The sequence below is a fragment of the Aspergillus luchuensis genome, chromosome 4 (genome assembly GCF_016861625.1).
Source record: "Aspergillus luchuensis IFO 4308 DNA, chromosome 4, nearly complete sequence".
NCBI lineage: Eukaryota > Fungi > Ascomycota > Eurotiomycetes > Eurotiales > Aspergillaceae > Aspergillus > Aspergillus luchuensis.
In genome coordinates, this window is record NC_054852.1 from 2,648,503 (window position 1) to 2,668,992 (window position 20,490).

The 20,490-nt window shown below is 48.1% G+C and overlaps 5 protein-coding genes across 5 annotated transcripts; 2 read left to right on the plus strand and 3 right to left on the minus strand.

The window, feature by feature from the left end:
* Positions 1–1,696: 1,696 nt before the first annotated feature.
* Positions 1,697–3,508, plus strand: AKAW2_40931S (uncharacterized protein; the record flags this gene model as incomplete). Its single annotated transcript, XM_041689314.1, has 3 exons — positions 1,697–2,101; positions 2,156–2,537; positions 2,586–3,508. 3 exons carry the CDS (start codon positions 1,697–1,699, stop codon positions 3,506–3,508), a joined length of 1,710 nt encoding a protein of 569 aa, XP_041543011.1.
* Positions 3,509–3,928: 420 nt separating this feature from the next.
* AKAW2_40932S (uncharacterized protein) lies at positions 3,929–4,292 on the plus strand (the record flags this gene model as incomplete). The annotated part of the gene is made up of 2 exons (XM_041689315.1): positions 3,929–4,193; positions 4,261–4,292. 2 exons carry the CDS (start codon positions 3,929–3,931, stop codon positions 4,290–4,292), a joined length of 297 nt encoding a protein of 98 aa, XP_041543012.1.
* A 5,763-nt stretch (positions 4,293–10,055) lies between these two features.
* Positions 10,056–11,062, minus strand: AKAW2_40933A (uncharacterized protein; the record flags this gene model as incomplete). The annotated part of the gene is made up of 2 exons (XM_041689316.1): positions 10,056–10,676; positions 10,733–11,062. The coding sequence occupies 2 exons, from the start codon at positions 11,060–11,062 to the stop codon at positions 10,056–10,058; spliced, it is 951 nt and encodes a 316-aa protein (XP_041543013.1).
* A 3,724-nt stretch (positions 11,063–14,786) lies between these two features.
* AKAW2_40934A (SDR family oxidoreductase) lies at positions 14,787–15,771 on the minus strand (the record flags this gene model as incomplete). Its single annotated transcript, XM_041689317.1, has 2 exons — positions 14,787–15,464; positions 15,514–15,771. The coding sequence occupies 2 exons, from the start codon at positions 15,769–15,771 to the stop codon at positions 14,787–14,789; spliced, it is 936 nt and encodes a 311-aa protein (XP_041543014.1).
* Positions 15,772–17,662: 1,891 nt separating this feature from the next.
* AKAW2_40935A (uncharacterized protein) lies at positions 17,663–19,280 on the minus strand (the record flags this gene model as incomplete). The annotated part of the gene is made up of 2 exons (XM_041689318.1): positions 17,663–18,920; positions 18,967–19,280. The coding sequence occupies 2 exons, from the start codon at positions 19,278–19,280 to the stop codon at positions 17,663–17,665; spliced, it is 1,572 nt and encodes a 523-aa protein (XP_041543015.1).
* Between the last annotated feature and the right edge of the window lie 1,210 nt (positions 19,281–20,490).

A 20,490-nucleotide genomic window follows, 5' to 3' on the forward strand; every position in this document is an offset into this window, starting at 1 on the left:
GTTATGGGGGACTATCAGTACTGCCGCTGCAGGCGATTAGGACTGCGATGTGCATACCCTTACTGTATCGGGGGTTGGGAGGGGCGCTGATTGGGTCCGCTGCGAGTGTAGCCGAAGCTGGAGGTGACACTAGCGCCACACTGTCCGGCTGATCGACAGGGATATGCCATCATTCCGCTGTATTTTATCTTGCTGTTGCCTGCTTTGTTTTTGTCCAACAGCCCAAGATTTCAGTGTATTGCAGGGCGTCCAATAAACCGGTTGTTTGGCTGGCTGGTTTGCACCATTCCCCGCCAAGATCTTGCCAGGACCGGGCTTCTTATGATTGGCTGGGCGGGAGGCGGGAGAACAAGCTGGTGCCAATCGAGTGCAACCTCAGGAACCGCCCAGCCTGACCGGCTCCACCCGCCTTCCTGCTTCCCCTTTCCTAGATCTTGGCACGGCTAGCAGAAGTGATAGTTCTGCTCCTATTTCGTCATTTTGGTAGCTTCACCCCCCGCTTTCTTGATAAGCCACTGGCTAATCGGGCCAATCCCTTGGTTTCTGCAGCTTTGGGCTACCCTGAAGAGGCAGGTCACTGCTCGTTCATCAATGTTATCTTCTACAATGTAGTATTGTGCTGTCATGGTCTCAGAGAAGGTTCGACTCCTCCGACGCTTTCCCCGGCTCTCCGCCGGGTGTAGCATCCTCTTCTCCTTGGCGTGGGGAAACAAATTGGAACAGGATGGATAGACTGGTAGTGACGCTGTGAAGCAAAGTATCCTATCATCAGAGCAGCATTGGAAAACCGGCATCTATTTGCATATTGGTCACTGACCAACTCTCCTCCCATAAGTTCCATCTGTTAATATTTTCTCCGAAATCCGCAAATCTGCCTGTAGTCATCTATAAATAGTCTGATCGGCAGTGAACTTCAGCTCGCGGCAGCCCACTTTCCCCTTATCTCGTTCGCGAATGCGAGCAATCGATGATCATACACTATAGATAAACCAAAGATATGGAAAACGTGAGAGCAAGGGCTTGTGCACCCTGTTTAGGACCTGAATCCTCCTCCGACAAGCTCCCCGAGACATCAACAAACCTTGTGTTGACAGGGATAGTATACTCCGCGGCGCTTAGCTCCATCTAGAAACGATCGGCCATAGCCATTGTCCAATGACCATAGCTTTTGCCCTGGACTGCTGCAGGGTCACTCGGAATGAATTTGCTTCTGATGATGCTAGATTTTGTCGCGATATGACTTACTTCTTGCGTGCATACTATTCACCATTTTCACTTCCATTTCTCCGGAGATATTCCGCTTCTGGAGCTGTCACAAGGCCGACATTATTAAACCGGCCTTGGGATAATACCAGGAGTCAGTACCCAGTAATAACAAGAGTTGCGTCTACTTCGACCAAGAGAATCGCAACGGCGTGAAGGTAGTACTGTCGTTTTTAGTGAGCAGAAGTAGCGAGGAATTGATAATGAAAAGGGACATTTTCCATATAACCCAACTCTCGATATATCTCCGGTATATTTACTTTTTCAGGCAGCCCTTCCATCCCTTCTCCTCTGCGAACTGCCATGCAGGGTCACGTGTCTGTATCACAGTCACGATATCTTCCCGCCAGCCCAAAGGTGCAGGGATCTCGATCCATTATCCATTCCACTTGATGCTCTCCCAATTGTAGCACAAATATATTGGGATTCTTTCATGATGCTACGCAAGCCTGTTCCGCTGTTACGCGGTCAAAGACGACCGTTCCACCATCCAACCTTTTCATACCGGACAAACTTCAGCCAGTCATGCCCCTTTAGTTGGAATGCGATCCATGAGCCGTATGACTACACAAGAGCTCGCTTAATGGTAAATGAAAATCACGAGATGGCCATACGCCGGGTGAAGTTCAATATGAGTGAGCTAGGAAAGCGTGCGGCTGAATCAGTCGCCTTTTCACACGATCAATGCGTTAATGTTAAGGGACTCCCGGATGGCATGTTCAATAAAGCTTTCCTCTTCACCATGCAGGATGGTACACAGGTTGTAGGTAAGGTGCCAAATCCGAATGCCGGGCGGCCACACTACACCACAGCTAGTGAAGTGGCAACGATGGATTTTGTAAGCAAGCTTCATACTACCCTCTTCACCGGTGTGTCTAATGCCCACTGGTAGGTAAGGAATAAGCTGAATACTCCGGTGCCGAAGATTTTGGCTTGGAGCTCAAATGCAAGCGAGAACCCAGTTGGTGCAGAATACATTCTTATGGAGAAGGTTGGAGGTATCCAGCTGAATAAAGTTTGGCCACGGATGAATATTAAGCAGAGATTTGAGCTCGTCAAGACAATAGCCAGGTATCAAAAAGCCTGGATGTCGAAGTCGTTCATCCAATATGGGAGTCTATATTATTCCAAAGACTTGCAAAGTAACAGTGGCTGCATCCTCGTGAATGAAGACGGGTCTCGGTTCAAAGACGACCGATTTGCTATCGGTCCATCAACAGGAAGAGGGTTCCTTGACGACGGTAGGATCGACGTGGACTTCGATCGGGGCCCCTGTAAGATTTCCTTACCAGCCTGTCGATATCTCTGCTGATACAGTCCAGGGGATAAGCTATACGGATACAAATTAGCAATTGGGTTCCGAGAACTCGCCTGTGTACAGGAAATGCCCCAATTACCCCGGTCAATCCTGGGTTTATACGGTCCCGGCACATACCGTCGCTCACGATCGAAGAAAATAGCTGCTATTCGGGACTATCTCCGCATGGTGCATTTCTTCCTCCCAACGGATGATTCAATATCGTCCGCATGCTTATGGCACCCTGATCTCCACGTTGCGAATATCTTTGTTAATCCCGAAAATCTATCTGAGGTTGTAGGCATCATTGACTGGCAGTCTACTGAGGTTTTACCTCTTTTTGACCATGCACGTCAGCCATATTTTCTTGACTATGATGGCCCTCCAGCAACTGGCCTCGATCCACCCGACTTCCCGCGCGACTTTGATCAACTCAATCCTGACGAAAAGATAAAGGCTGAAAGGCTTTACTTGAACATGTCTCTCGCGACTCTGTATAGAAAGCTCACTTATGGCAAGAATAAGAGATTGTTCAAAGCTATGGAGTTTCAGCAGACATCGAGCTTTGACATGATGCTATTCGCTCAGAATTTGCTCATAGATGGAGAAGCTTTGTATCGAGCCCGGGCTATTGAGCTTGAAGAGGAGTGGTCATGTCTCCCAGGCGTACAGGCTTCCGGAAATCTACCATTTCCTTTGCAATATACTACCGGCGAGGTCAGATCTATTCACGAAGATGCAGACAAGGCAATTCGAAGCATGGAGCTGATGCGGGGCGTGAAAGAGTCTCTGGGTGAACTGTGGCCAGAGAAAGGCATCGTGCCGCTTGAGCGGTATGATGAAGTTAGGGAGCTTCTCAAGCATGTTAAAACAGACTTGATTAACCAGCTCGCAAATTCCGAAGAAGAGAAAACTGGCTGGGACAAGGCATGGCCATTCGATAACTGATTTGAGGTTCGCTTCTGAAACACAAGTAATAGGGACATGGCTGAATTTGCAGAGTCCTCCATCTCCTTCACTGAGAGCAGCCCCCAGTCGTTTGGTTTCGTCGTTTTCTACTTCGCATTATATCCCCTCCTCCATTATCCCACCTCAGTGCTAGTGCTTTGAACACTTGACCCTCTCCGTGTTTATACTGACTTTTTCTTCCGCTGGGCGATACCGTTGAATTCCAGTGTCTTGTATACGTGCTTAAGCACTAATTTGACCATAGCTACGGAAGCACCAAGATTTGTCTGCGGCAACTTAGAGTACGACACGTCTGGTTGCAAAAGAGAGGGGAGATTCGCGTTCAAGGGCTGCCGTCTTGTGAATGTACGTTCAGCCATGAAGTAGGAGTAACTTTCAAACTTTATCATACTAATCACTATGTCTGTGCAGTACTGCGGTCCAGAATGCCAAAAGTCCCATTGGCCTCAACATAAATTAGCCTGCATGTCACCACTGAGGCAGGGAGCGTGGCAGCCGGCTTGTGCTCTAGAAAGTCGACTGCCTTCAGTTGTTCAAGGGCCCCTTAACCAATTTATTGGACCGAATACACACCTGCGGGGCAATTCTCCTGCGATTGACGTCCTTCAGCTTGACTCAAATGAAGGACGTCATTATGATCATGATCTCCGTCTCTTGTTTGCCGGTATGTGTTTGACCTCTTGTTTAATCTATATCATGGCGATAGCTGAACAGACATAATGTTGCCGCAGCTCAGGAGACCTCCAGAATTTCATTGAAATAATCGCTCAGCTCCCGAAGAGCTATGATGGCTCACTTGAGGTCACAATCAATGACCGCGATATTGATGTTGTAGCCCGCAATGTTATTATGCTCCAGATTCATCTCAGTATGGATGAAGACGATGCAACAATCGACTGTATCATTCACCTCTGGTACTCGGCGTTCCTACGTGACACCCTGTCGTGAACTGACATCACGGTACCTCAAACGGCGTTAATTAGCAACGGGGGCTGCATTCGACCATTTGAACGTTGACTGACACCCCAATACGTTGGCGCCACCGACATCCGTATGTCACAAATTGTTGTGGCACTTCCGCCAACAGCTGTTTTGGAGGAATTCGCTGGGAGCATAACATTATCATGACCTTCTAGTTATGTTTTTACGACTATCCACTAACGTCCTGTCTTTGAGGGCACTAGCTTATAAGCCGAGAGTACTTAATAGCTAATACCATTGACATTCTGCATCTCTTTCCAATCTTAACTCTACATGAAATACTTGCGGTGAAATGATCCCATTATCATGCCTATATCTTAACTGAAAGCTCAACATTACTTCACGGACGGGGTCCTTATTCACAACTCTACATTCTATATCCGGGAAGTGAAGCCACCACCAACCAATGCATATCCCAGCCCTTACTCTATTCCCTGGATAGAGAGTGAAATCGATGTAGGCCATAGAAATACCGAGATAATTGCTCCAATTCCTCCTTCCTTCTCACCAACCACCATCTTCTCTACTCCATATCAACTAGCCTACTAATCTTTAATAACTATATATATGCTACACAGTAGTAGCTAAACCCAGATGACTAGTTAATGATCTATATCCCCATCGTTAGCACCACATCTTAGATCTCTAAGAACTTCTAGACAGAGGGATATGAAAACCCATCGAACAATCATCTCGAACCCGAGTCCTTGAAGCGGGTCGATGACACCCAGTATAGCGACCTATACCAGCAAAAACAAACTGCACTTGAGGAGAACATACGTGGCTACAGAAAATGCAGCCCATTCTGACCAGCTGGGCGGTAACCTGTGAGGCAAAATGCCTCCTCGACCCTAAGTACCTCCCAGAATTCATACTATCCGGTCATATCAAAATCAACCATCTTCATCCTAAAACGGAACGTCCATCTCAAAATGGTAATCCACGAAGCTGCCCAAAATTCTATCACCATCAAAATGTCTACATTGAAAGAACCTACAGAAGGCGCAGATATCTCCTATAGCAGCTATCGGGCAGCACCAGAATATTGCCTGGTGGCCTTCTCGTTTGCATTTCTGATGAAACCAACGTCAACACACGGTGCGCTGCAAGAATCTTCGCCGCGGATCAATCTCGGCAGCTTGGTCTATACCTGAGAATCCATGACATATTCCCGACAAACACTTCATACCAGGTAAAGACATACTGGGCATTCAATGCCGGGTTTTTCATAATTACTCAAATGCGGTGGTCGGCCTTATTAAACGTTATCAAATTCAAGCACGGAAGAGATATGGGATCCAACATTATCGCCCGAACCCGGCCAAACAGGAACAGATTGGGAAATCTGAGATCGTTCCAGACAGTCCAGCTTCACTGGAGAGGATCCTTTTTCATTGAAAACTTACTAGATTTTGATTAGAGTCTACTTCTTCTTCTCTCCGCAGAAGACTGTTGATGCCTGAGCTCTACTTACAGAGAGATAAGCTTATAGATTATATATATTGCACCTGTCCATTGAACTAGAGGTCTGGGTTTCTTGCATTCTACATACATTGATCCGATCCACTATTGGTCACTGGCTAGACTAAAAAAGAAGAATGGATGACCTGCGCGCAAGTTCACTTCCAAACAAACAGACTGTCTGAGCATCAAAACTTAGCAACTGATCCATCTTGGACAGTTGAAGATATATCTGGTCATACGTGTACCCAAGTTCGACCTTAGCTTTTATCCTTCGAATGCGTTTCTGTCAACTATTGGTCTGGGAAAATACATATTCCATCCATGCAACCCGATCTATGCGTGGGTGTTCATTGGTGTCACTCTTGCGAATCGGTATGTTTTTTTAGTTTTTCTTCGATGACCTATCGCATAATCGCTGATCTTGTAGCAGGTACCCGGCGAGCACTTTCCTATAGATCAGTCTCTCCTCGGCGCAGAGGTTTTCTGGCTTTGAACAATATGCTGACATTCCGGTAGCAATCAATACCTTCCGTGAAGTGGTGTGCCAGACCCAGGGTATCAGCTGAGAAGAAAGGTGAGATAGGTCCAGAGCGTCCTTTGGGCGCCTGGAACTTTCAAAGAGAGAGAGACATACATCACTCTTCGTGGAACGACCGACCACAAGTACCAAAGTTCAATGAGATCAACCAGAAACTAACATCTCTACCTGGACGGAAGATATCAAAGATTTGACAGCGACAAAATAAGACAGATACTACAAGAGGCTTTTCAGCAAGTGCTACTTAAACCCGAGCTTGGTAAAGCAATTCTCCAAATATGCCACCATTGATGGGCAGATGATTATTGAGATAGGGCACTTTGATTACTACCACTATATTTTAGTGCTACTCTAGTACAGTGATTTCTTAGCTCGCGAGCTTTAGATTAAGACAGGAATACCAAAATATTGCTCAGCGGACTAGGATCCAGGAACTCGTAAGAGACACTGGATGGTATTCCTTCGATGCTGCGAAAACCGTGTGGCGTCAGCATTGAAGTCACTCTTTGCAAGACATTATCAGAGCTATTACTGCGAAGAAACATTGTATTTTGCATATTCTTTATATCAATACCATCATACAGACATGGATTCTGCATAGCTAAAGGTAGATTCGTCTTTCTGGCCATGTCTGTTTCCTTCTCAGAGACACTGACATATGGGCTCTATACCAGGCTGCCGCGACGCCTGATGCCGTACGTTTCTGGGTCAAGGACCGGTCTACGCTATCCTACACGACAATCTGGTTCTACTGTGGCTCCCAGGATCATTTCTGCCAGTCTCTGTCCCCCACCAAGGGTGCGTGATTCCTAAAAAGGTTCGACGAAAAGCACCCATCTTCCACTATATAGCTGCAATGCTAATCTCGCTTATACATGTTGCCCGAGTGAGGTCTCTCACCATAAGGTAATTTCTCCTTCTTGTAATATGCTTACATCTATTCTTTATTCTCTTTTCTTCTTATTCATGTAATTCTTTTCAACTTTGTTGACCCCCTATTAGATACACGACCAGAACGGGATAGGTCCAGCTGTCCAGATAAAGTTGCGTATAAGATATCTTGATCTGACTCCGCAGACACTTTCCTCATCATCTTTGAGGACCATTGAGCCATAGAATCCAGTCACCCAATCACTTCTGACAATATCTTTAGATCTACAACATCTTATCCGACGAAGAGTTACAGCAAACCAACAAATTTCAAGAGACTCGGTGAACACGACGCCGTTTTCTCCTCCTTAAGGTTTTGCGGAGGCTAAGATGCTATCATTACCCTAGACTCATGATTTTCACCCGGAGGTTCTTAACAAGGGACAGGAAAATATACCCATTCTTGTGGTCGTATTTGCAAAATTCGAGACTATTTCCCATATTCATCCAAAATAGCAGCTGGCGGCTGGAATGGATGTAGCTTTCTTGGAATGGCAGAAGTCGACTCAGTGACTGAGGCAGATCCTCCTGGAAGAGTCTGTATATATATATCACCATTGAGTGTAAGATCCACCGAGTATGGAGGAGTAAGTATTGAAGTCTGGGAAATTAGCCAAACAGCATGCTCCAGAATCTTATGAAAGAATATCCTCAATCAACTACTGTTCGTTCATGTAAATTTCCAATTAATAAATATTCCTCATACATGTCCGGGTATATTCTATCAAACATCCAAAATAGTAATATATCTAATTACCAGCTCCAAACCCAAACACCTCCTCCACCTTCCGAATCTCCTCTTCCATCCGAGCAACCCTCCCCAGCCCTCTCCCCTCTATCCCCACAAGACAATATGGATCCTGCCACTCCGGCCCGTCCCGATACCGAAGAATATTCTCCATGTTTCTGTGCTTCTTCCTTTTCTGCGTAGGTTTCTGACATGTGTCCGATGACGTCGATCCACTTTGTGTTCCCGTCTCTGTGCTCGCATTGGTATGTGTGGACTGAGATGTGATAGATCGCGTGGTACTTTTACCTCTCGAGGTTATGTTGAATTCAAGGGTTAGCTTTCATTCTCATACGGAAAGAAAAAACCATGGGTTCGATGCAGTGGTGGTAAAGTACGTACCTTGTACTCGATGTGGTGTTGGGCATTCTGATTGGGTGTGTTTTGGATTTGTGGTCGACGGATGTAAGGAGTTGTTTGTACACGGCAGTATGGAAAGACCAGAGTAGATGAGAGTACTAATAGAGGGGGATTGTGTGTGTCGTAGTAGTCTTTTCTCTTTGGAAAATAACACATTTGGATGCTAGTAGCATAGTATATACCAATTTATACCCACACAAACACAGACCGACAATAGTGTAAAGAGAGATATCTACAGCCTCATCGACTTCCTCTTTCTCAGCTACTAATCACTACACTGTTCACAGCCCATCGCCCATCTAGAAGGTGGTCTAGAATGAAAAATCAGCAAAAAGGAATGAAATGAAGCGAGTAGGCAACGACCGAGCACTCCCTCCATCCATCTATCACAATGCATAAATCTCATCTCATTTCCGCTCGGTGCAGTGCAGACAGTCCAGTCCAGACCACTCATAAATCCTCCCCTACTAGTTTACTGGCATAGAATTGTATCCGATCTGCCCGTAAGCGACAATAGCTATCTAGTGTAGGTGTGTGTGTGTGTGTGTGTGTGTGTGTGTGTGTGTGTGTGTATCAATGCACACCTGGTCCAGACTCTCATCAGGTACAACCTAAATGTATCTTCAGATAAACCAACAAATCTGAGTAGAAAATGATTCGATGACGACATCCCCTCCAACCGTGGCCAGAAGCTATCTACTATACATGGAAAAAAAGCAAAATGATGGAGGATTGTCGGCTGGGCGGGAATTATCGGCCGGTCTGGATCGGTCGGGCCAGCCAGGACGTTCTAGAATCGAAACATTTCTTTTTCTTTTTCTTTTGTTTTGTTTTGGGAGGGTGTGTGGGTGTCGGTGTCAAGCTGGTTTGAATTTCAATGCATATTGGTGGATTCATTGATTAATTAGGAAATTAGTGCGGAGTAGCATCTATTCTATAAATTAGTTTTATGAATGTCCATTGGGTATCTACAAGGCTTCTGGCTTGTTACTTTGTTGGAGAGATCTCGCAAGGCTGGATCAATTGGGTTGATGGGGAGGAGGGGGGGCGAGCGGGGTTTGCGCCTTGTCGGTGTAACGGATGGAGTAGATGGGTTAACTTTTAGTTGGGATGGGATGGGATGGGTCCAGGGACGGGTAACCTGGTCTAGGTCTTTCTTTTTTATTTTTGCCGTGGGTGTTTACTTTGTAGAATTACATTATTTAATATTGAGGATATAAGAAAATATTGTAAAGTAGTGAGTGGATTAGGTCGAACTTTTTATCTCCGGGTATATATCAACACAACACCAATTCATCCCATAATTCGCCGCCCACGACAGGAGAGGGCCATAGAACAAACTCCCAGATCTTGTTGTAAGATGTAAAGAACAAAAGAAAAGAAAATCATCATTATTATACAATATACGTGACGGTCATTACAAGAGGATATCTGGGCAGAGACAAAACAACGCATCGCCGCTGGGCTTATGCGTGAAACGCCTCACTCCCCTTGCTATGTCGCCACATCCCGTTCGGGACCATGCTTTGTTTGAGCATGGCAAGCTCCTTCTGGAGCGCCTTGTTCTCATCCTGCAATTCTTGCATAAAGGTGATGGCATTGGTCAGGATCTCCGACTTCTTCAGCGACGCCGAGCCGCCCTTGGTGGGCTTCTGGACTCCGCCGCACATCGCCTTCTCCAGGGCGACGAACTTGGCGTTCATGTTCGTGCGGTACCGCTTCTCGATGATGTTGTGTGCCGCCCGCTTCGCCGCATTGCGGCCGGTGGTGGTCTGGGCCTGACCCGTGCTGGCGTTGGAGTCACTGGAGAGACTGCGGGTGGTCTTGCGGGCGGTGTTGTTGGCGGCAGGGGAGGAGGGGGCGGGCGGGGGTGAGACACTGGTGGCGGGGTAGTCCTGCGGTGTAATTTCCGGACTGGATGACCACCTTGTCGCGGTAACCTCGCGAGGCTTCGGTTGAGACGTCGTCTTGCGACGAGTAGATGTCTTGGAAGTACGAGCAGCAGGCTTAGGCAGCTCCATGTGGATAGGCTCAATGGGAGAGACACGGCAGGTAGGAGACCATGATTGATCATCACTGTCGAGGTCCTATTGAGTACATGTTAGTTATGGTTCACCATTCGATACCGATGGAATAGACATACCGATGAGAGAGACCCGCAGGAGGCAGCATCTTCACCCGAGTGGTTGGAGATGGTGAACGCACTGATATCTGGGGGTGGGGCGAAGAAGTCGGCGGGAAAATCCTTGGGGTCCAAGTTCATCATCTCGTTGGACATCTCCAAGGGGAAAGTCTCCGGCATCATGGTGTTGAGGGAGAACAGATCGATGGCATTGTCGTAGCTCCAGTTAGCCGACAGAGGATCGGGTCCCTTGGCGAAGGTATCATTGGGACGAGTGAGGGGGCTCGGATGGCTCATGCTGTACATCCGCTCGTCGTCTAACGAGAAGGAATCGGGCCTAGGGTATGCCATACTAGTGGACTTGGGATGGGGTTGAACTGGATGGATGACGATGTGGATTGTCTGATAGTACTTGGTGTGGGAGGCAAACTTGATAGTCGAGTCGACAGTCAAGGTCGAGTGGCAAGCAGAGAAGTGTTGAGGAGGCAAGAGAAGGGTAAATATAAAGAAGCTGTCTGATATTGAACCGTGGATCGGAAGGATGCTAGGCAGTAGAAGACATCGGGGGATGGACTATATAAAGGTGGAAGGTTTCAGGAGAAGCCGGTGTCAGAAACCGATCGCCAGGCCAGCCGAGACGCAATGATGTAATGGCTTGCAACGGTCGAAAAATCCACGGCCAGCGAAAAATAATGAGGGCCAGCATAATTGGACTGGAGACGCGCAAGAAAAGCCATGACCATTGTCGAAACGATAATTGCACAGGGCCGGTGAAGGGGCACCGAGAGATCACCCCAGCCGGATGCAGGGCATCCAGCCTCGGTCGGCTCCGATGTCTGCCGTCGGAAGGCCCATTTGGGGGGGAGTGAATGGGAAGCAGGGGAAAGCTCAGCAGGAGAGAGAGCTGAGGCAAACTACAGCTCAGTAGAGTACGTACTAGACTCCCGCCAGACAATAGGAGAATCAAAATAAAATAAAAAAGGAAAAAATCAAGAGAAAAGGACGGATTGGAGAGCCGTGGAGGGCGGGATCGGTGGATCGATCGATGCACAACCGTTGGACTGGCTTCCCTTTCGTTTGCTGGCTATCCCCCTTCTGGTTTAGTTCCCCGCCAAGTACCGCCGCGGCCGAGTCTCGGCTCCGACATCTTCGGCCGGACGAGGAGGAAACTCGACAGAAGTAAGAACAGCTGGACAAATGATTTTTCTGTTATTTTCCCTTTTCCTACTTACTCCCCTTTGTCCAACATGACTTCTCCATCTCCTACTCCATACACTCAAACTCACTGACCAAAATGGCAACAGTCAAATGCGGAATTAATCTTATCCCTGCCTGCCTAGATTTTCTTCACGAGGCGACCACAATGTCGCTCGCTTGCCTGTTGCAGTTATTTCATCCGTTCGGCACATGGTGATTACTTCGTTTCATAGACATGACCGATGCATGTGGTAAACCTCAAAATGGAGGCCACCTACATAGACTGAAACTAGACGAGGGGCAATACTAGTATCTTCGTAGTGTCTGGATATTGTCTACGTAGTGTTTGCCAATCCCAGCTGCCTTAGGCCGCCATAGTTCAGGTACCCTCAATTGCGGCCGCAAGTGGGTCTGTTCTGGCCTTCATGGCTGCTCCTGTATGTCCCTTGTGTTCCCTGGCAAATTGTTATGCTCACAGTTGATTCGCTTCCGGCAGCCATACACAAGTACTAAGTGGTAGTAATCTGTCGGAGGCAATGACGGGGTTACAGATGACAAGCCAGACCACCTGCACAGCTCCCTTTCCGTCCCGAGTCTCTCCCTGAATAAACCGAACTGTACGACACTGGGTGTAACAAACAAAATCATCTTGGAGAGTCAAAGTACTATACTACTTGCCACATACGATGATGTATGTATAGTACTAGGTATGTTTTCATTCCCCCAGGATGGTCGCATCCACCAATCACGAAACGGTCATTGGCAATGAAGTACCCCTTACTGTCCATCTCGACCAGTCAGGTGGCCAACAATCGGCATTTCACATCCTCAATTTTTCGACCGTCTCGCTTACTACTAACTCAGCTAACTCCTGCTCTGACCACGATGCAGTACATGATTAGCCATACTATGGATGTACTATCCCGGTCTATCCCAATCCACTACAGTATCTACTTTACTCTCTTCAGCTCTCCCTCCGTCCCTTTTTTTTTCCATCTCCCGCGGGTACTCCGAAGGAACACAGACCAGGTCAGTGGGCCACAGCAACCCCATCCAGGTGGAGAGACAGACTGCATCGCCTCCCATTTTATTCTCTCACACACACTATCTCGCAGCCGACCGAGGGGTCTAGCCTGTCTCCTGGAATATTGGGAGTGCTCGCAACCTCCTTTTCCTCCAATTCCCTTGACCTAATGATAATCGCAACGATGATGAATCCGCCCAAGGTTCCTAGCTGTGGTTACCCGCCATGACGTCTCGGGAGGTCTCCATCGCCCCTCTTCCCGCTACCACAAAAGCTGGCAAAAATAAGGGCTGGCTGGCGCGCTATTGACGGAATCTATCCACGGTAAGTCGCCCTCGGAACCACCAACCCGGTTGGCGCTATAGTCAGCGTCCTAAGAATAAAAATTCTCCTACGAAAAGTGACATACATAAAATCTCCGACCACACTACCCACTGGTCCAGCGCGGACGCTAGTAAATTTCTCGGCTTCAGACGTGGAGAAAATAACCTCATTGAGTAAGGTTCTTTGCTCTCTCCCCCCCAACATTTCCTTCCCCCAAATAGTCTTACCAGGCGGACCGGATACCGGGTGCCCAGGGTCTGCTGCAATGCCACCAGTGGTGTGATCCGGCATCTTCAGAACCCCTTCCTTAGTGCGACGATGCTCTGCGATACACTCGCTGTGGCTTGAGATCGCCAAGGATTGCAGAAGAATTCTCGTCGTCGGTCGTATGCCTGCTACCCCCCTCGGGTGATTTTGATGACCAGCTCTGCCCGATCATCTCGCCCGAGACACTGGGATTGCTCTTGTTCTCATGACTCAATTCTGGTTCATCTGGCAGCTGACCTTGTAGCATGTCTCCGGTTAGGACTTTCCCGACGCACGAGACGCCTGGTGTGCCTTGGGCCACCAGATTCTGTATACGTCAAACTCGGCGAGGGTGGACGGCATCTGACTGATGGTTTCGGATAAGGCACCGGCCAGTGCTGGTCAGCCCTACCGATTTGGGTGATGACTGATCAGAATTGATCCAGGATTATGCTCGACATTATTAATGTTCGCTTTAAGGTGCCCCCCTGGCTGTGAGAACAAGGTTAGGCTTTAGCTTCATCGCACCAGCCCAGAATAGTAACCCCGCAACACGATGACTCTCAATCGACTTACAGCTGATTATGTTGTTAGCTGAACTAAGATACCGATAAGATGTGAACAAACGAATGAGTGTACCAGAACGTCAAATGTGGCCTGGGATTGGCGCGATGATGATGTTGAGCAGCTGCAGAGGTTCAGACGTGGTGCTGAACAATTGCGTCAGACGTGTCTACATGGAATGTGGATAGAGCACCACCAGTGTGCTGAACTGATTAGATCTAGTCGAGCCTCATCTTGTTCTGCAACGGCGTCACCGAGATCCACAAGCTCTGACCACCACAAGTTTGGGTTGCCGCGGGGCCCGGGCTTGCCAATTTCCCAGAAACCAGCTCGAGGTCAGCACACCCCGGCTGCTATCCGCCCGGCGGGTGCACTACTGTACGATGCCGTGGGGGAACCGGTCCAAGACCTCACTCTGAGGGCGGATGAGAATTATCCCGGATGACGGCAGGGTGTGTCGGTTGTTCCTCCTGCGTCTTATGTCACAGCGGCAGGAAACCTACTCCCGGTCATCAACGTGCTGCTAAAGAGTGTATCGGACTTTATCCTGTCGTCGGGGGTGCAAGGCCGACCTCATCGACTTCGGCAGATGGGATGCCGGTTAGGAGGGGCATCCCCCGCACGAGACTTCAGATCTACGACACAAGCGGCAGTTACCTCACAGGCTTCCCGTTGGCCATGCAAAGACAGGATGGGATCAAAGTAATTGTGGTAAGCTATCTACTTGCTCCTAGCCAACGCTTTTACCGTCGTCTCAAAACTCTCAGGTTCTCGTCCCAAAATCTCCCTCAAGAGCGGCGACACCACGGCCGTCTCCCCACGACGGATCGCATCCCACGCGGTTGCCCATTCCCTTGTCAAATCGATACCGTGATAGGTGTGTTTTGATCCGTGCTGCGGCAAAGCCACATACTCGTCAACAGAGATCTCCCGCAAGCGGAGGGGCTTGCCAACGGCCTGGCCGAGAATTTCAACAGTCTCCTTCAGCGAGATCTCCCTGGGGCCGGAGAGCAAGAGCACGCGGTTCAGGTAGGGGAACCCCGCCGGATTCTTGGCATAGTCTGCAATCAGCTTCGCCGTGGCCTCGCCCAGCTCGTCACGTTTCACCCACGCAACGCCCGGTCCGTCGCCGGAGTGAGGGATCGCGATCTCGTCTGCGGGGTGGTGGATATCGAACCAGCTGGTGTAGATCGGATAGGACTCCGAGTACAGACCCTCCCGGATAGCGGTGTAGGTGATGTGCCCGGAAAGTTCGGCCAAATACTTTTCGGTCCGCAGATGGGCGCCCATCACGTGCGCAACGCTAGTCTCCTCTAGATCGCCTGCAAAGGCGAGAGACGAATAGAAGATGTGCTTGACGCCGCTGCGGCGGGCAGCATCGATGGCGTTCTTATGCGCCTGTCTCGGATCAGCATCATGGCGGCGCGAGATCATCACGGCAACCTACCTCGAAGCGGAACTGGATCTCGAACGAGGCATACGAGATCAACATCAGGGCGTCGATGCCATCGAAGGCGCGCTCTAGCGTGGCGGGGTCTTCATAGTCGGCCCGTCGGACGGTAGCTCCGGCCCGCGTGAGTTCTGCGAGATTATCTGGCTTGCGGGCGATCAGGATCAGTTCCGATGCAGGCACCAGCTTGACGAGGTGTTTGAGGATGCTGGTCCCCAGTCCTCCTGCTGCAGGAAAGACCCCGATTTTGGTCATTGTGTGCGCGTGGTGTATGACGTAAGGATGGTTACACTGGTGCTCCTCCTTCAAGGCCCCGTAATATGTAGTAATGCAGTGATGGGCTGTGTAGAATTGTCCGATAGATGCTGTATAGAGGGAAATGTGCCAGTCAGGGGTTGTTGACCTGGTGGTGCGAAGCTCAAAGTGTGTCTTGGAGCCCCGCTGTTGGTGGCTTACAAATCGGTCTGACGTTGAGGGCAGTCATCGTGGTGCCGATCGACCTTCAGGGGTTCAACCAACCTCCCTTGGGGGTTCAACCTGACCCTGAAGAGTAAACATTTATTGGGACTCTACTAGAGTAACTATGTTACTCTGATCAGGTTACAGGACGCTACATAGCTCTATCGCATCATTGTTGGGGTTTCTTGGTCCGGATACATGGCGTTTGCCGGTACACCCGTAAGTAGACTTTAATGCCGCTGTGCTGAACACCTTAAGAATAAGAATTTCGTAGGCTCATGAACCAATGGCTATTAATTATCTTTCCGCCGAATAGCTGCCGCTGTCTAGAAACAATAAACCGTGTCCAACAATTCCCATCCTTTTATACTCAGCAACCACGTGACCGCGTCATGTCCTGCTTATTTTTCCTTTCAGAGTAGCTTCAGCGTTTATTTGAACAAGTGAAAATGACTAGTATACACTTAGTAACAGACCAAGTAGTTTGATAATTCTGACTACAACTTAAATGTGAAATGTTAGTAGTGAAGAACAGTACCACCACTACGATATATATTTTCTCCTGAGGATGATAAAACCCGGCACCTCACCGATCGCTCATGATTCCCTCCATGACCGTCCCAACCAACTCCAAGAATATAATAATATAACATGAGACTTTATCAATATCTCATTTACCAATAAAAATTTACTAGCCATGCTCTGCTACTTACAAAAATATCTATAACGAAGCACACCTCCGAGAGGGGAAAGGAGGGAGAGGGAGACTAATTGTGGGTATGTATAGCACTAAACCAAACACGGCTAGTTGGAATTCAAAAGCAGTGGAACTCATGCCAATTCAACCACGAGGGATGTAATAATATTCTATAATATTTTAGAATATTTATAACTGCAATTGTTAGGAAGATTTTCGTAAAGTAGATACTGCAGGAAAAGAGTGGGTGGAGCTTTCTGTTATAGAAGGGGACATTGGTGATTCTTGATTATCATATGGAGTGGTATGTATGTCTTGAAATAAAAGCGTTATTTGCAATAACTATATGGCTGGAGTAGGATAGAAGCCTGGGTTTGTGATAAGGTTAGATCCAGGATGGGGAAGGGATAGGTTTTATTCCTGGGTCTTCTTTGTACATTAAGAGGTTGGGTTGGGTTGTATTTTGTGCCCTTATTGCATTATTGCCTATTTATTATTTTTTTTTTGTTCTATTGTTTTTGGTCGAGAGGGATCACAACCACTATGATGCTGACTGGGCATTCTTAAGAAGATATGAGCCTTCCTATTGAGACTGAGATGGAATTGATGTCTGAAGATATGCTTATCAGATGCGTGTCCTGAAATTGCCAGCCTGGTCCAAGCCGGGGGAAAAGAATGAATCAAGACGGCTGTAGTGGTTCTGTCTATTGTAAACTATTTTATCTCTCGGAGAAGTAGAAGTGAAATCTAGCATTGCTCTGAACAAGTCACTCGTAGTGAAAATGATACCCCAAAGGAATCTGACGCAGATGTGTATATAAAATTGAAGTTTGGCTCGAGAAGATCGGAGCTTAAGACGACATTCTTGAGGTTTCTCCAGAGTAAGAAAAGGTCCCCCGGTTCGTACAACAATTTGTAAACCGAGCGAAGGCATACCCTGAATTACCCAATACAGATGAAGACAAGATCTATCCGCGCAGAGCAAGGTCCCTAAGGAATTCTTTTTTTGACCTCGGCATCGGCATCAAGCATCTCCTTCCAGTTCTCCATGAACCGCAGAATCCACTTCCACAAATTCGGAGAAGCAACGAACATATCTTGCCGAGTCCTCCGCGGGCTGTCAGCTGTATACTTTGCTTTCCACTCGGAAATGAGTGTCAATTTCTTAGCTATGGTGTGTTTAAACACCTTGTTCCGAAAATAGTCCTCCTCATCTCTTTCAACTTTCCAAAGTGGGCGATCTTCCTTACGAACCTCGTCATAAAGCCGGAGGTAGTGAGGTGAGCGACGTTGTTGCGAGAAGAACTCTCCTATATCCTTTTCGGGACCATAGGTAGATTGCCAAACTGCAGCAAAGAGATTGTAATCACCGATAGAGTCCAGACCGAGGAGTCGACTCAAGTTCCAGTGAAAACTGCCTTGTTTGAGGGATTCGTGGTACCTGCGCACCGTACTCTCTTCAGTAGATTCGGGAATAGCTGCCTGGAAGCCATCGATGAAGGCTGTGTGTAATACTGGGCTTATCTTGTCGCCGTATTGCGGCAAGCTAGGTGGGGATAACAGCATGGATTCAGGAACAGATGATGTGAACGCCCAGTCGATGATACAAGTAATATTGTAGTCATCGTCGACATAGATATTATTGACACTAAGATCAGCGTGACATAGCGGGAATGTCCCCGGGTTTGGAGTTGGGAGTTCAAATTTGCGTACAATGTCGCGGAGAGCATCACCTGCAACGATGTAATCCAGCCTGTTATCCGCAGAGTCGATTTTGTTGCCGACAGTGACAAAGTCATTCCACAGATCCACAGCCTGCCTATACTGCTTGTCGGATTGGTAGTCATCTCTCGAAGGAACTGGGGCCACAAAACAATGATGTGATAACCGCAGACACTCTGCTTGTTCCAGAAATTTGGAAACGAGGCTTTCGTAAAAGTCTGCGTCGGTAGTGAAGGGGCCGCGCTGACCCTCTAACAGAAATCGTTCACGTAGCATATAGCAGCGCCAGAGGCATTCCTCGATCTTGAAAGCTCCATCGTCATCATAGAGTGAGCCAATTTGATCAAGTCGTAACTGCGAGAGCTTCCAGGTGATACCGCCTAGCTGGGTCATGATCTTGGCCTTTTTGGAAGGATCTAGGTTAGGTAGGGGAGAGCCGGCTGACACCCAGACTTTTGATAGTGGCCAGCCAGGCGCTTGGCTCATAAGGATGAACGGAACTTTAATGTCATTATCGGACGACGCACTACGGCAGGTTAACCTCGAACTATGTGTTTTGAAGGGGTGCATACCAGTAGTCATATACTTCCGGGACCGGTATATCGCTATGGGCTTTGAGGTATCGGAGTGTAGCCGCTTCGCTTGCTAGTAGCTTTACCCCAACATCAAGAGGCATAAATGTCCTCGGGTGTGGCGATCTGAAAACCCATTGTATGCCATCTTCGAAAAGGATAAATATAGCCCAGTTGAAGCTTCCTGAGGCAGGGCGTTGACCGGGATCACAAGTACAGGAGATACCCTGTCGTAGCGTGCTCGCCCGACGACATACTGCTTCAAGGTCGAAGTCAGCGTAGATAAAGATGTTTGACTCCGAACTCGGAGACATTCCGGCCGTAAGATGTCGGAGAATCAAATGAAAATAAACGAGGGGCCTGGAGAGTCAGCCCCATCAGGGATGGCCAGGGATGTGTCTCGATTTGTCTTGGCTCATGCATAAAAGCGGTGACGGTCATCTTCTTACAAACCAACCATTGCGTGTACTGAAACCGCAACGTCGAAATACGCTGCGAGTTACATACAATGACAATAAATTAGTCGTCAAGAAGTCACAGCATCTGTACATGTGTGGCTTTTTTGTTTCGCTTTCGCTCATGGATGTGAACGATAGGTAGGATAATAACCTGGGCACCTATCAAGTTTCAAGACGAAACAGATGGTGTGTTCGAGTAATGTTATCAGCTAAGCTGACTAGCGCAGCCATAGGTAGACCTGAAGACAGGGGTTACCGCAGGGACAATCTATCAGGATGCGAAGGTAAGTCTGCAACTGGTCCCTGGCACTCGCCTCCCCATTTACGCAGAGAGATTTTCATCATATATCATGATATGATTGGTCAGGGCATCATTTCGGAGCTATTATGCGATGCTGGAGATATCGCAGCCTATATATCGTATCGCGAGTGCTGTGCCTCGTATGTCGTGTATATGCACTCATTGGGGTAAACTACGTGCCGCCATAACACATTCCGTCGCTGATAGGCTGCCAGAGCCGACCCCGTGAATGGTGTCGCATATCCTTCGCTGATGAGGGATTAATTTTGTCCAGACTCTTTGGGGCTTGCAAAACAACTATGCATGATAGACTTATGCTGATTAATCCAGTCACTGTGTGGAATGGCAATTGCCTTTTCCATCCTGGTCCGGCTTGCATTTGTTAGCCATTTGAGAGCATGAATAACGGTAGATCCAGGGACCCGATCTTATTGTGTCTGTAGGATGTCATGATGTGCCTGGAAGTTGAAAGCATCGTAGCCCCTGTGAAGTCAGTCAAGCACCTAGAAAGCTTCGAATATTCGAATCGAACCCTCAGACACTAGACTTAAAAACCCTGCAGCATGTAAGAATTGGCTTGTAGCCGTAAGCTTCCGCTATTGCATACGAGGATGCAGACTTCGTATATGTAGCACGAGGTAAAGTCGATGGGCGAATCGCGATCAACAATCTTGGCCGCATGCGGCAGTTAAATTATTGAAAGCCACACACAACGGCCTTATCAGCAGCTATCGTGCATGTTCTCGGTGTTCTTAGCCTATCAGA